The sequence below is a fragment of the Protomyctophum bolini genome, assembly GCF_963924005.1.
Source record: "Protomyctophum bolini genome assembly, chromosome: 18".
NCBI classification, from domain to species: Eukaryota; Metazoa; Chordata; class Actinopteri; order Myctophiformes; family Myctophidae; genus Protomyctophum; species Protomyctophum bolini.
This window is the reverse complement of record NC_137879.1, coordinates 25,105,033-25,118,488: the sequence shown is the minus strand read 5'-3', so window position 1 is coordinate 25,118,488 and position 13,456 is coordinate 25,105,033. Positions and strand designations below refer to the sequence as shown.

Sequence of the window (13,456 nt, the reverse complement as noted above, 5' to 3'; positions counted from 1 at the left end):
GGGTGCAACGTTTACGATCGGAACATTAGATTCTTAAAGAGCCATAGTTTATTAGATCAATGAACCAACCCGTGTTATAATAATAATAATAATAGTATTTACTTCAGATTGTTGTGCGAAATGAACGGCAGCGCACAACATGAATTAGACATGCACTGTTGCATAACAAGTTTAAAAGACAAATCCGCCTGCTACAGAACTGAATCTTGGAAGATAATCTCTATCCCTTTAAGACGGAATATATACAGGAAGTGATGTTTTCAGCTCAGTAAAGATCATAACTATGGTAAAGATGTTGTAAAATACAACACATCTCAGGGGGTGAGCAGTTGACAAAGTGCAGGAGAAAAGTGAAGAATAAACACTTTACATGTTTTATTTTTTTTACTTTTTATTTTATTTGAATAATTAACATTCTATTTTACATCAGCCAAATGCAGAACAACCGAGAACAGTGGGGTGAGTGAGGGATCTTGTTTCCCATGCCATCTTTGGTGCAGCTTGGAATGTACAGGCTGTTCCTGGGGGTTCCTTGGCCCAACTGACAGTTGCAGGAGGAGTAGGTGTCGTGGCGGTGCTGGGTGGACAGGGAGTCAGAGACACCCGCTGTGACATCTATTATTACATAACAGGACTGCCAGGAGCTTTGTCCTAATGGATGACATGCTCGGACATCTAGAAACATACAGAGAAGTGAGAACCATGTAAACAACCCCCACCCCACCCTTCCAGTGTGCTTCAAATACATGGTGACACATTTGACCTGCTAGCCTGACAGCTAAAACCCTCTCTGCTGCACAGCACCTTGGTTGCAATGACTAATACAACTTCCACTTGAATTGCAAAGGAAATTGTTGCATGACAAACTCCGTAATGCTTCACAATCTGTGGTGGCAGCCAATTTCAACTTTAATGCGGACTTTCAACGGGACGTTTTCGTTTTGACAGAGTTGACACTTCAGTATTCCGTTCGAACAAAACGAGAAGTCAGCCAGTATGTCATCCCTATTACTGCCAAGGATCACGCGCCTACTCGGCAGAGAGAAGAACAGCTCCTTTAAGTGGATTTCCGCCAACATGTCCTCGGGTCCTTCGGGTAAGAAGAAGCTGCGGGTGTTGGTGGACATGGACGGGGTTCTGGCAGACTTCGAGGGGGGTTTCCTGAAGAAGTACCAGGCCAGGTACCCCGAGGACCCCTACATCCCTCTGGAGGACAGGAGAGGCTTCTGGGTGTCAACTCAGTATGGGCAACTCAGGACCGATCTGTGTGTAAGTTACTGACACGAGTCACACGACACCATGCACCCTTCAAATAGATTATTATTAGTACTACTACTAGTAGTGGTAAAAATAAACACATTGCTTTCTGTTGTGTTGAGCATAATGTATCATGAGCCAATGGAATAATTCCCATAGTTTAAGTAGTAAAACAAGTTAATTTCACTGGTTGAAAGTGGTATCTATAGCAACTGTCATGATACTGTAAGTAGTTAATGTACACTAGGTTCTATATTCAGAAATGACAGATCACAGGATTCTATAATAATTACAGCATTTTATTTTTATTTTGTTGGTTTGTTGGTCTTGTTGGTCAATTACTTGACCAACAAGAAACAAATAAAAGCCATGTAATAAGAATGAATTATTAGTGTTATGCAGTTGGTTCAGTCGTGTCACATTATCTTTCTGGGTGGATAACTTATGTCCTTGGGTATCTCATTATCTCTCTATCTCTATCTCTCTCACACACACACACACACACACACACACACACACACACACACACACACCTAATCATCAACATGAACTCTGGACTTGTGTCTCCCCCGGCTCTATCTGAAGGACATTTACATACAACCGCACATATCTCCATTACAAATATTGTTATGATGAAGTGTGCTGTTACTGTATTTGTGTATAATGTTGACTCTAGGCGAAGGCCATTAGCATCTGGGAGTCCAAAGATTTCTTCTCAGAGCTGGACCCTCTGCCAGGAGGTGTGGATGCTGTCAAAGAGATGGCCCGTATGGACAAGTAAGTCTGTACATGTTGTTTACCTTTGACAATTTTACCTGGGCTGGAGAAGAACTACTGCTGAAATGTCAGCTGTAGGGCAAGCTAGAATTTGTCAATCTGCAAAGCATTTGTTTAATAAAAATCCATTGTAGACAGGTCAGGTTATGAGCTAAATTCTGTGCAGGTGATTGTATTTCTAAGTGTTGGAGTTTGGAAGCGCTCGTCGGAAGTCACTGAACGGCCCTGTGTACCAACTGTTTCTAATTTGTACATAATACGGGAAGCAGCAGCACAATGCGTGAATTTCCGTGAAAGAAAAAGAGTAATTCCAAACTACAAACTTAGAAAAATAACCTGCATGGAATTTATTTTTTCTTTAATTCAAGCTGTATGTAGGGTTTTATGTTGTCTGTTGTTATTGGACCTTGAGTCTGAACAAATAAAGTTGATTGATTGCCCTACAGCTGCAATGGTAGTGCATTGCAGCTACGGAATTAGATGGTGTATGATGATAAGAGTGCTCCTCACTTCACGCAGGTGTGATTTTTATTTTTGCCAGGGGCTTGAAAAGCAGCCTGGACAACATTTTCTACTTTCTACTACTACGACCATAAAGTCAACCTTAGTGGACACTTTTTCATGATTGGCTAAGCCAATGTGAGACTTGCCCATAAAACCCATACTTTGAACGCAACATGAAGCCGTGAGCTGAGGCAAAGGCTGCGGCACACAAACTGATTATAAATGTATATAAACGAGAGCTTGCTGCACCTGGCAGTTATGAGTCATTCTTGTTTTTTCATTTTTCTCATTATGCAATTAATATTTTTTTTCCTGTTCTTTTTCCAGCACAGATGTCTTCATTTGCACCAGCCCTATAAAATATTACAAACACTGTCCCCATGAGAAGGTAAACTCCAATACATTCTGTTCCCTTTGCAAACAGAGGTGTGTGTGTGTGTGTGTGTGTGTGTGTATGTGTATGTGTATGTGTATGTGTATGTGTATGTGTATGTGTGTGTGTGTGTGTGTGTGTGTGTGTGTGTGTGTGTGTAATGTTTAAACATGCATGTGTTTCCCTCTAGTATGCCTGGGTGGAGAAGCATTTGGGCCCTGAATTTCTGGAACAGGTCATTCTCACCAGAGACAAGACTGTAGTGACTGGAGACATCCTCATAGATGATAAACCAGACATATTGGGTAAGTGTGTGTGCACACTGTTGAGCTCATAGAACTTGATTTAACCCAAGCATTTCAATAGTTTAGGGAGCGGCAGTGGCTCATGGGTAGAGTGGCCAGTAGAGCAGTCGGATGGCAACCGTGAGGTTCCAAGTTCGATCCCGGGCTCCCCCAGTGTTATTGTTGAAGTGTCCTTGAGCAAGACTCTGAACCCCTAATAGGGCTTGCAAACCTCGCACCTTTGGTATGCAAATTTGGGGGGTGCGCCATTTTGGTTGTGATGAGTCACTATACCTGGCCAACAGATAGGCATACAGTGGTGGAAAAAGTACTCAATTGTTTTACTTAAGTAAAAGTACCAATACTGCAATGTAGAACTACTCTGTTACAAGTAAAAGTACGGAATTGAAAATGTACTTGAGTAAAAGTACCAAAGTATCGGCATCAAAATGTGCTTAAAGTACTAAAAGTAAAAGTACTCATATTGCAGAATGTCCCACTTCTATTGAAAATAGCAGATCTACTAGCTTTGACTTAACCAAATACATTATATCATTATTCATTATCATGACTATTAAAACAAAACCCAGAACAGTTCTGACATATTCATTTTTTCAAGTCCTATGACACTGTTTTACCCCCAAGCAGAACTAAAAGCATTAAGCTCGGCTATGGTGGCTAACTGCTAACAAGAAAGTTCGCCTGATGATTAGTCACTCTTGTGGTGTTTTGCCCTCTCCCCCTTCCATAATCATATGTCCGCGTCGGTCGGAGATATTAAATAATTAATGTGCAGGTTGGTGCATTTCATGGTTTCCTCTGCCATCGGTATGTGAATGTGTGTGTGTGAATGGGTGAATGTAATGCACAATCTATGTAAAGCGATTTGGATGAAAGCCCTAAAAGCCCCATAGGAACCTCTGATGACTTGGGATTGAATCCAAAGTGTGAGCGAAATGTAAAATAACAAGACATGGTTTCTTATGCCATATGGTTTTACCGTATTCAATTCTTGACCTGGATTTTCACTTTTTACCTGCGATCACACAGCTAAGCCATTTATTAACCAAGAGCCGTTCATATAGTTACAATTATTACCTAATCTAAGTCTAATCAAAATTATTTGAGATAATCACAAATATTTGGCACAAGTTTAAAAAATTATGTTTTTATGTCAATCATTTCTTTAGGTTATTTGTCATGTTTGCCCTGTGCAGCCTAAAAGCCAAACTGAATTGTAATTGTATTCATATATTCCATTGTTCAGCAACAAAAACGCAATTGAATGGTTAATTGCAATTATTTGTGATTCATGTAAAATGCGTATATTTCATGAAAGCCCTAGGTAGGTCTCTCACACCTTGTAATGTGGTGTTGTCTTGTATTTGGTGATTTGGGGTTTTCGTGTGGAGATTTTGTGTGAGATTCGCCTTTGGCGGTAGACTGGCTCCAGCCCCTGAATCGCTAGCCACGGCCATTAAAAATATATGTTCTTATGAATAATGAAGTGAAACTAAATGAAAATTCAGGCTGAATGTCAGGCTACTTTGTGGGAGAGTAATAGGTCTATTCTCCTCTGCTCTCCTGTTCCATCAGGTGTGGATCCCAGTCCAACATGGGAGCATGTGCTGTTCACAGCCTGCCACAACAAGCACCGTCCCCCCTGCCCGTCCCAGAGACGCCTGCTCTCCTGGTACGACGACTGGAAAGCCATTCTAGACAGCAAGAGGCAGCACTGAGGGACAGCGACTCCATTTCCCACAACCCACTGTGTTAGTAGCTTGACTTATGCTACTAAGGCAGGGAGGGGCCTTTGTGAGGACCATGGAGGATGAGCGTTAAAAGAGGGAGTGAAGTCTTCACTAAGTTTTTGTTTAGGGACGAGGGGGGATACAAAAAAAAGTACAATCAAGGAAGCCAAATTAGTATGAAGAATACATAAGTTGAGGAAATCACAAAAATAATTCAACTATGATGATACAATCTTCGATTTCAGATGGGAGAGGACATTGAAACACCTTTCAACTGACAACTATACTGATGCATGAAGTACATAGAACTAAACGGACACAAGCAATGCAAAGAGAGACCTGAAGCAACAACAAAATAAGTATAATAATTTTGTCTGTTCACACTTCCAGGTATAAAAGAGTATGTTAGTTTTCTCATTTGGTCATATAAGCTGCATATCAATTCTTGTTATTGTTTTGAACGTCATCTAGACAGATTAGCCTGTTTTGAGTGGTGTGCATCAGTGCATGTAAGACAAGTAAACAAAATAGTTTACAGCGCTGCACTCAAAGACAAAGGGTGCATTCGGAAATACGCTCAGAGAGTGCTGGAGCCCACCCGGGGTGCTTTTTGGTCTTCAGAAATGCAGAGCAGCATCGTAAGACAATTCAGAGCTGAGTGCTCAGTCTGAGTGAAAAGCGGCGTTGTCTTTGTTTTTGTTTTTCAACCAAGGTTCATGTTTTAGGAATTTAGGTTGTTATTAGAGAAAGTAAAATAAAGCAGCAAATGAACACTCATCTTTTACTTTCTCTAATAACAACCTAAAACATGAACCTTGGTTGAAAAAGTTGTCCTTTAAGCATCTGAACAAATGGCGCCGGAAGTCATTCAAAATGTCTGGTACTACAGACAGATTTAACACACATATATGTGTACAGAAAACTGGTAATAATATTTTTTTTTAATCCATGGGATGAACTAATGTTGATTTGAATTAATTTTAAAAGATGAAAATGGGAACATTAGTTGGTGAGTAATTAACTGATATCAGAGCAGTCTGACACTAAATCCAGAGAACTCTGAAATCCAAGGAAAATCTCGGAGCGCATTTACAAACTGTATATTGTGTATTTTTTTAATTGTCAATGGTCATTATGTCATACCACTAAATCTAAGACCCATATTATAAATGCTACAATACTGTCCATCAATGTGCCACATAGATTTAAAGGAATGAAAGAAAAGAGTATATTTTAAATTTTTATTTTTCACGTCATGCAGTTAGGGACTGTAAAGCCTGTTGTGTTGTGTGCCAAAATAGCTGCTCTACAAGTGTGCGTTGTGTCGCAGATGCAATGAGTTTGAGCTTATACACAATGTTTTAGTTTGCAACACCATCATACTACAGAAGATAAATTAGGCATTATTAGGCTTTGTGGGGAAATATTTGCACACAGTGCACACAGATTTGAATCTGAGAACCTTCTGTTAAAGAATGGTCATATATATCACAGGTGTGGTCTTTAGATAAATAAAATGCATGTGTCTCTAGGGTTTTAAGATATGGTCACATTGGTGTACATAGTGTGGGGTTCATTTAAAATCTTACTGTGTAATATTCATTTTAATGTGTATATATATTTTTTGCTTTTCTTTCAGTTCGAAACAAAATCACATACTGCTCCAAAATAATTGTATAGGATCCTAGTTTTGAGGTGCAAATGCATGCATGCTGCATGTACAAGGATCTGTATCAGCTAGTGAAAGATGATATCAACAATACAAGTTATACAGTATGACTTTAATATTAATAAATGTCCTAATGTATGTTTGCTCGGATCTATCTATATAGGCTAAGGACTGCACATAAAATAATGCATGCAAAATATTGCCAAAACCATCTGTCTTAAACACAAGATTTAAAATTGTGATGCACTATATTGTGGATGGAAAAACATTGATGTAATAGATTTTTAAAGGCGATTGGGAGTAAATTGAGAGTTGTATTGAAACATACAGGTTAAGCAGTCATACTGTATTTACATCTAAATAAGAATATTGTATCATTAGCATAAATGCCATAACAAATATGAATGTGACCTTGTTAATGCCAATTTCTTGACCTTTGTGTTTCCCACAAAACACTTTATTTGTCAGAAAATGTACAAAAGACCACTGCAGTTAATTTTAAAGTTCAAAATTATGTAAAAATGTTGCTCATAAGATTGTCCTATTTTTAAGATTGAATACTTGGTGTTAAGATATTGGGTGATAAATCCCAAATAGTGCAGTTTTATTTTTGAAGAATGAATTCATAGAGAAGAAACCTGAACTTCAGTGTTTCTCTTCTCTTAAACTGCTGAATTCTGCTGTTTAGCCCAGACCAGCTGAATGTTATACCATGGAGAATAGAGGACTAGCAGTAATAATTCCTTAATTTAGTGTTTTAGTTATGTTGAAATCTTAGATCAACTTCCAATTGTTGTGGAGTAGCACCTGTCATTTTGACAGGAACAGGTATTGCTTTAAAATTGTGTCAACAAGCAAACAAACTCTTAATTTGTGTTTGTGCCTCATAAATCTTATATTACAACAAGGGCTGAGTTGAAATCCATTGTCTCATGATTGAATATGTTATGTAATATTGGAGAAGTGTTAATTTAATTCACACTGAATCACATACAAGGTACTACTATTAGTTAATAGTGGGGTTGACTATGTGAAAAATCTCAGTAATACACAATGTAGAAAGCCAAACCAAAATAAGTGTTACTCTTATGTACCTGTACACAAGATATAACAATAAAGTACAACATTGAACCTTGAATGTAATACAAAGTCGTAACAATACAAATGTATGTCATTCTTATTCTTTGAATACATGTTTGTTTTCCAAAGAATACACAGGCCAATACACTAGGAATTAAGCTAATTTAAACTTTAAGACGGGACAGTGTTGTAACTTGTGTGACAAAATTCAAAATTAAATTGTATGGAAATACAATTTAAGATTTAAGTCATTCAGTGACGTATGCATTATGCTTGAGGTTTATTCAGTCTTTGGTGCTAATTTCTGTCCATAGGATACTGAGTCTCCCAACATTACACAGCTTCTGACAAGTCTGAAACTTTCTTCACATACATTTATTAAAAATAATAATTTGTGCCACGCCTCGTCTTATGTCCTAGATCAGCTAGAAATACACTCATTTGCTTCCTTAGAATGCATCCTTAACATTCAGAACTTTCAGAAGTAGAGAGAGAGAGAGAGACTAAGAAGATGTACAGTAGGAAGTAGTTTTGCCTTTGTGTGATGTTATTTATAGTACTACTGTAAATGTCCATTGTAAGGAGGATAATGTATAATCAGCTGCTGTAAAGCGGTTTTTCAGGGAAGAAACAGGTGATGTCACCTCCCTGTAGAGTACAGTAGCACTACTAACTTTGACAAGTACGTTAAATTAATCATTGCCATAACGTAAACCATGATGACTTATATGAATTTTCACCACCACAGTGCCTATGCCATTTTGGCTTGAGTGTCAGGGACAGACTTGTATTGTAAATTGTATTTAGAGACGTCCAAAAATAAAAGATGGCAATGGCTAAATATACCATTGCAAGATTATATCAAAAATAAAGTTTAATTGAACTTTAACTTCAGTAGGTCTGAAGGAACCCAATGGGTACCGATGCTAGAAGGAACCTTTTCGTTCAGAGGATCTGTGCCACTTCTTTGTTCACTGAGGCCCCTTTTCCACCAGGGTTGAACCAGTTCAGTTTTTCCCCCCAACTAATATTGAACCACATTTTGAGGGGTTTCAGTGTTTCCACAAATTTGGAACTGGAACTGGAACTGGAACCAAGAAATGTCCGCCGGTTCCATGAAAGCACAGAGGTTCCAATAATCTAGAACGGAACCAGTTCTATTCTAGAACCTTTTTGTGGAAATCCGAAAAGGGGCCTCAGTGGAGTGGGCGTGGTCTATGGGCTGGAACCAGGCTACTGTACCACAGCACATGTACAACAGATATCTCCCTGTTGTTATTTTCCCTGTCATGATTATGAATTGAATACCCAGAACCTGAATGGAAACAAGAATGGTAATATCCTTTTATCCTTTCTGATGTTATAGCCTTCAATACATTGTTTGATATTTGAGAGGAACTTAACCAGAGATACAACAAGTAAGTAATATTTATGTACATCATATTATTGAGATGTGTGCTAATAAAGAGCAGAGAGGGCATTTGCGCTCCAACTAGTGTGCATTTTCTTACTAGTCTGTAAGCATAGCTTAACACAGGGGGGCAGTCTTACCTCATGTTTGTGCCATACAGCTCCTCCGATTTCTCTGCTAGTTCTGGCCTGGGTTTAGTGCACTTCTCCTGCATGCTGTTGACAAGCACTGTTAATATGAGCATATACATTATATATACATATTTATTTTATTTTATTTATTATATATCCTTATGCGCTTGTATATTCATCAGATCGTATGTATATGTATGCAGCATGCATGCATTTGCATATAGGCTGCATACCATTCAATGTATGCTGCATTGTGATTGTGAATGGTTTGGACTCACAGATGTTCTGTATCTGGTGGTCATTCATCTGATCAGTGTTATGAGCCTCTACCATCAGATTTAAGGCCCTTATTTATCAACGCGGTGTACACCCAAAATTGGGTGTACACATGGTGTACACCATGTGTAATTGATTACTGCATGTTTTTGTGAGGGTACCTACCCAGGGGACACGGGGTGAATATGCAAACTCCACACAGAAAGGCCCTTTTGCCAACCCCGCCTCGGGTATGGGCACTGATGACGCGGAGGAGAGAACACGCCGCCAGTGCCCACAGCGTCCCAAGCGGGAATCGTAACCAGGACCTTCTAGCTGTAAGAACTTCAAAGTTAATAACAGCGGGAATTCACATAAAGGTTCTGGTTTATAGGACCCCCCTGAGCTCTTGGGCCAGCCATGTGCGGTAATCCACCCGTCTGGGGGACTCAGGAGAGCGTCTCTTTGTGTGTTCTCTCTGCTGTCCTGCCATCTTCTATGAGTTTATTTATCTGCGTTGCCTCAAGCAAGCTTACTGTGCTGTGTAGCTTATTGTGTTTGAAGATCCCCTCCAGTCAAAGTCACTCAAATTCCCAAAAGGGAGCCCTTTGTTGTTGATGTTTTGTATTTTTTAGCTTCATTGATCAGCGTGGGAAAGAATGACGACAGGCAGTGTAAAGGGGAAGAGATAAGTAGGCTAAGTCATGAGCCAGATTTCAACCCATGATGCACCAAGTAGGTGCATCATGCTGTGTCTGAATCTTTGTATTATTTCACTGTAGCTGGGTGGAGTATGAGGTCTTAATGGGAAACACAAGCCTTGGTAGGCAGTGTAATGGTGTGCTAGGTGAGGTTATCTGTCTCTGTTCTCGCTGCTGCATCTGACTTCTGTCCTGTCATGTAATGCATTTGTCCACCCAATTACTGAGATTCAGTTATTGTACTGTGTGTGTGTGTGTGTGTGTGTGTGTGTGTGTGTGTGTGTGTGTGTGTTTCCACATGTTACACACCGTACATACTGACAAAACAAACCCCGTAGGCCTATAGCATAAAAAACATTTTCCCACATCAGCCGGTTTATTTTCAAACTATAAGATCAACACAGCTTGTATCAAAGACTGGGGTGAGAGTAATAATGGTGCTTACGGTATGGATGCTTCCTGGTCTCCACCAGGGCAGGTCAGGTTGTGGCCTCCTGGTGTGAAAAGGGTCCACCTGTGAAAAGGGTGGGATATATTACTCAGCCTAGTAGGAAAGTGCGTGAAAGATTTCATATAAATTGCACGCTGCGTTCATTATTTGAGGATTTGCTTTTTGTTCAAAACTTGGACAAAATCTGGAGGAGTAATGTGTTTTACAAAAGTCAGCCTCCTGGTAGCGCTATAACAAGCCGCTCTGGAAATTTTGGGGCAGAGGTTCATCGTTGGCATCTATCGAGTGTGTGTGCAAAGTTTGGCATGGATCGGGCCAACAGTGCCGGAGATTAGCTGGTAACGGATACACACGGACGGACGGAGTGCAAAAATATGCATATTTAAAAAAAACACAAATCTTGCAACTGAAATATTTTCATTTGGAGGTTGACGGCCAACTACATTAATTTGGTGGTCCTCAACATATGATTTGAGAACCACTGATCCAAAAGATGACACGAATTCTCATGGCAATGGCGTTTCTGTTATGAGCGAGCAGATGAGGACCCAAATGCAGGCGACAGCAGGCAGAGCAATAAACTTAGAAGGATTTATTAAATAAACTGAGGTTCTTCCATAAACAGGGCAAAGAAGATAGGAAACATCACAGAAAACATACAGGAACTCACACAACAGGGAACTACGAACCAACAAGAACATAATGCAAGCACAGGACTTAAATACACACAGGGTAACAGGGCACAGGTGGAACCAAAATACAATCAACACTAGGATAGGCTGGTGGACTAAAAGGACACAGGTGTAAACACTGACAAATTACAAGGTAGGTTAGACAAGGTAACTAACAGTAACTAGGAAGACAGGAAACACTAGGAACAATACTACAAAATAAGATACACAAAACCAAGGCAACAACAGAGTAACAGAAAACATAAACCAAAGAGAAACAGTCAGGAATACAAGAGCAAATACATATAAATGACAGAAATACATATTAAAGTCCAAAATCCAAAATAAGGACAGTCAAAGTTCACGATCCGAGGAGCGGACCGTGACAGTTTCACAGTCTTGAGCTCTCAAGGCCAAAAGCATCTTGAGTAGCTTACTTTAGGCCTACTACTTTAGGCTGGTGCTGGTGGGATTTGAGGCCTTCTGGGAGTGTCCTGAACCAAACACAATCAAAGCCATGTGATGCTCGTCCACTTGACTTATTGGCTTTACTGTAGGCCTACCTTGGAGTGCATGAGCAACCTCTGACGAGAGTAGCCATGTAATTACTATCAGACGACCAAGTTGACCCTAGTTACCCTGGTTAGAATATAACTAGGCCTGAAGAAGAAGCTGTTAATAGAGTTAATTTACACGCACATTTTAGGCTAACAACAAATACAGTACGCTTAAAAAAAAACGGATTTGTTGCTGTGTGCAAAGTTGGGTGTACATGCAGCTGGTAAATGCTGAGAGCTCATACTAAATGTTAGTATGAGGTATAAAATACAGCAGTTCATAAAACAGAATGATTGGGTATTGGGTAAGACTGACGTTGTATCTTTCAGGACCTTTCACTGCTTCGTCTCAACCATTACTCAATGGCTCTGGTCTCAGCCACCACGGTGGATATTTTGACATTCCGTTTTTTCTTTTTCTTTTAATGTTGCCACTTCTGTTGGAGCAGCCATAAACTACACAGATTCATCTCGATGTTCTGGGCATCTTTGTAATGTTAGTGTTAGTAAAAAGAAGGTAAAAGAGTAACGTTTGAGGCAGACTAACATCAGTCACTCTGCCGTTCACTATAGTAGAAGAGGTGTGCCTGGTGAGTGTTTAAACCCCGCAGCTACGTCGAGTCCGCCTACAGGAAATACGTAAGCTGCGACCATGAGACCCGATCCTTTTCAGGGCTTCAAACCCAGTACCATACCATGCAGTCCAGTTTCCCTGAAGGGCCCCTGAGGGTCAAGGGCCCCTGGGCCATGGCCCCAATGTCAGATTGACTGACCATCATCGCCATTTTTAAAGCCCCCGCCCCACATTGTTTCAATGATGAAAGGTTTCCAGTCCACTTGCCCTCTTTTGTTTCACAACATGCTGCCTACTCGTTCTAATTTTTATTTATTTGACAATGACAATGCACATTAGTGAACATTACATGAAAGTGAAATTAATCAGCTATAATAATATGCCAGATTTAGCTAGAAGCTCATTTCCATTCGCAGTCCCCCCATAAAACTCAACAATATCTATAATAATGTCTAAAAAACCCAACTACTTACTATCAAGTCATTGAAGTCAAATATATCTAAAACAGCACAATATGTAAGACATCAAGAAATATGGTTTATCAATGTTCACATATTTGAGACGTTTTTGTGTTTTAAAGGTACACAGGGTGGGGCTTTCCCGGCTTAGACTGACTGGGAGTGTCTTCCGTTCCGTCGCACATTTCCCCTGATGGACAGAACATTCTGTCCAGAAGTGGTGAGGTCTGCCTACGATTCATCTCCCAAGACAGATTCAGCTCAGCAGCTGAAATCATTTTTCTTAATTCTTTTGGCCGATGGGTTCAGATTACTTCCTATTACTTCCTATTATTGGCCGACGATAGACCTCACAGTCCCCTCTGGTGTCTGACCTTTTGACACGTCTAGTGTCTCTCTTCCTGTGAATGGAATCTCGCACTGGAGGGGGAGTCAGACCATGTAGACTCTCGCAAACACAGCATAGACTTTTAAGAGCCTTGCAATTATCAAAACGTAAAATATTATGCTTTTCCATGGTATGGGTTTGTACAAGAATATTCGATGTGCGAT

General features: G+C 39.9%; 1 protein-coding gene across 1 annotated transcript; it reads left to right on the top strand.

The window, feature by feature from the left end:
* The first annotated feature begins 102 nt into the window (after nt 1-102).
* On the top strand, nt 103-5,717 carry nt5m (5',3'-nucleotidase, mitochondrial). Its single transcript, XM_080789229.1, has 5 exons — nt 103-1,269; nt 1,934-2,034; nt 2,866-2,926; nt 3,102-3,216; nt 4,792-5,717. The coding sequence occupies exons 1-5, from the start codon at nt 997-999 to the stop codon at nt 4,932-4,934; spliced, it is 693 nt and encodes a 230-aa protein (XP_080645355.1). The 5' UTR covers nt 103-996; the 3' UTR covers nt 4,935-5,717.
* Nucleotides 5,718-13,456: the final 7,739 nt, after the last annotated feature.

Bases quoted from the DNA above. Each gene is read 5' to 3' on its own strand.
- nt5m (XM_080789229.1), top strand. From the start codon at position 997: ATGTCATCCCTATTACTGCCAAGGATCACGCGCCTACTCGGCAGAGAG. The intron at 1,270-1,933 runs GTAAGTTACTGA...TGTTGACTCTAG, and splicing joins AACTCAGGACCGATCTGTGT to GCGAAGGCCATTAGCATCTG. The intron at 2,035-2,865 runs GTAAGTCTGTAC...TTCTTTTTCCAG, and splicing joins GAGATGGCCCGTATGGACAA to CACAGATGTCTTCATTTGCA.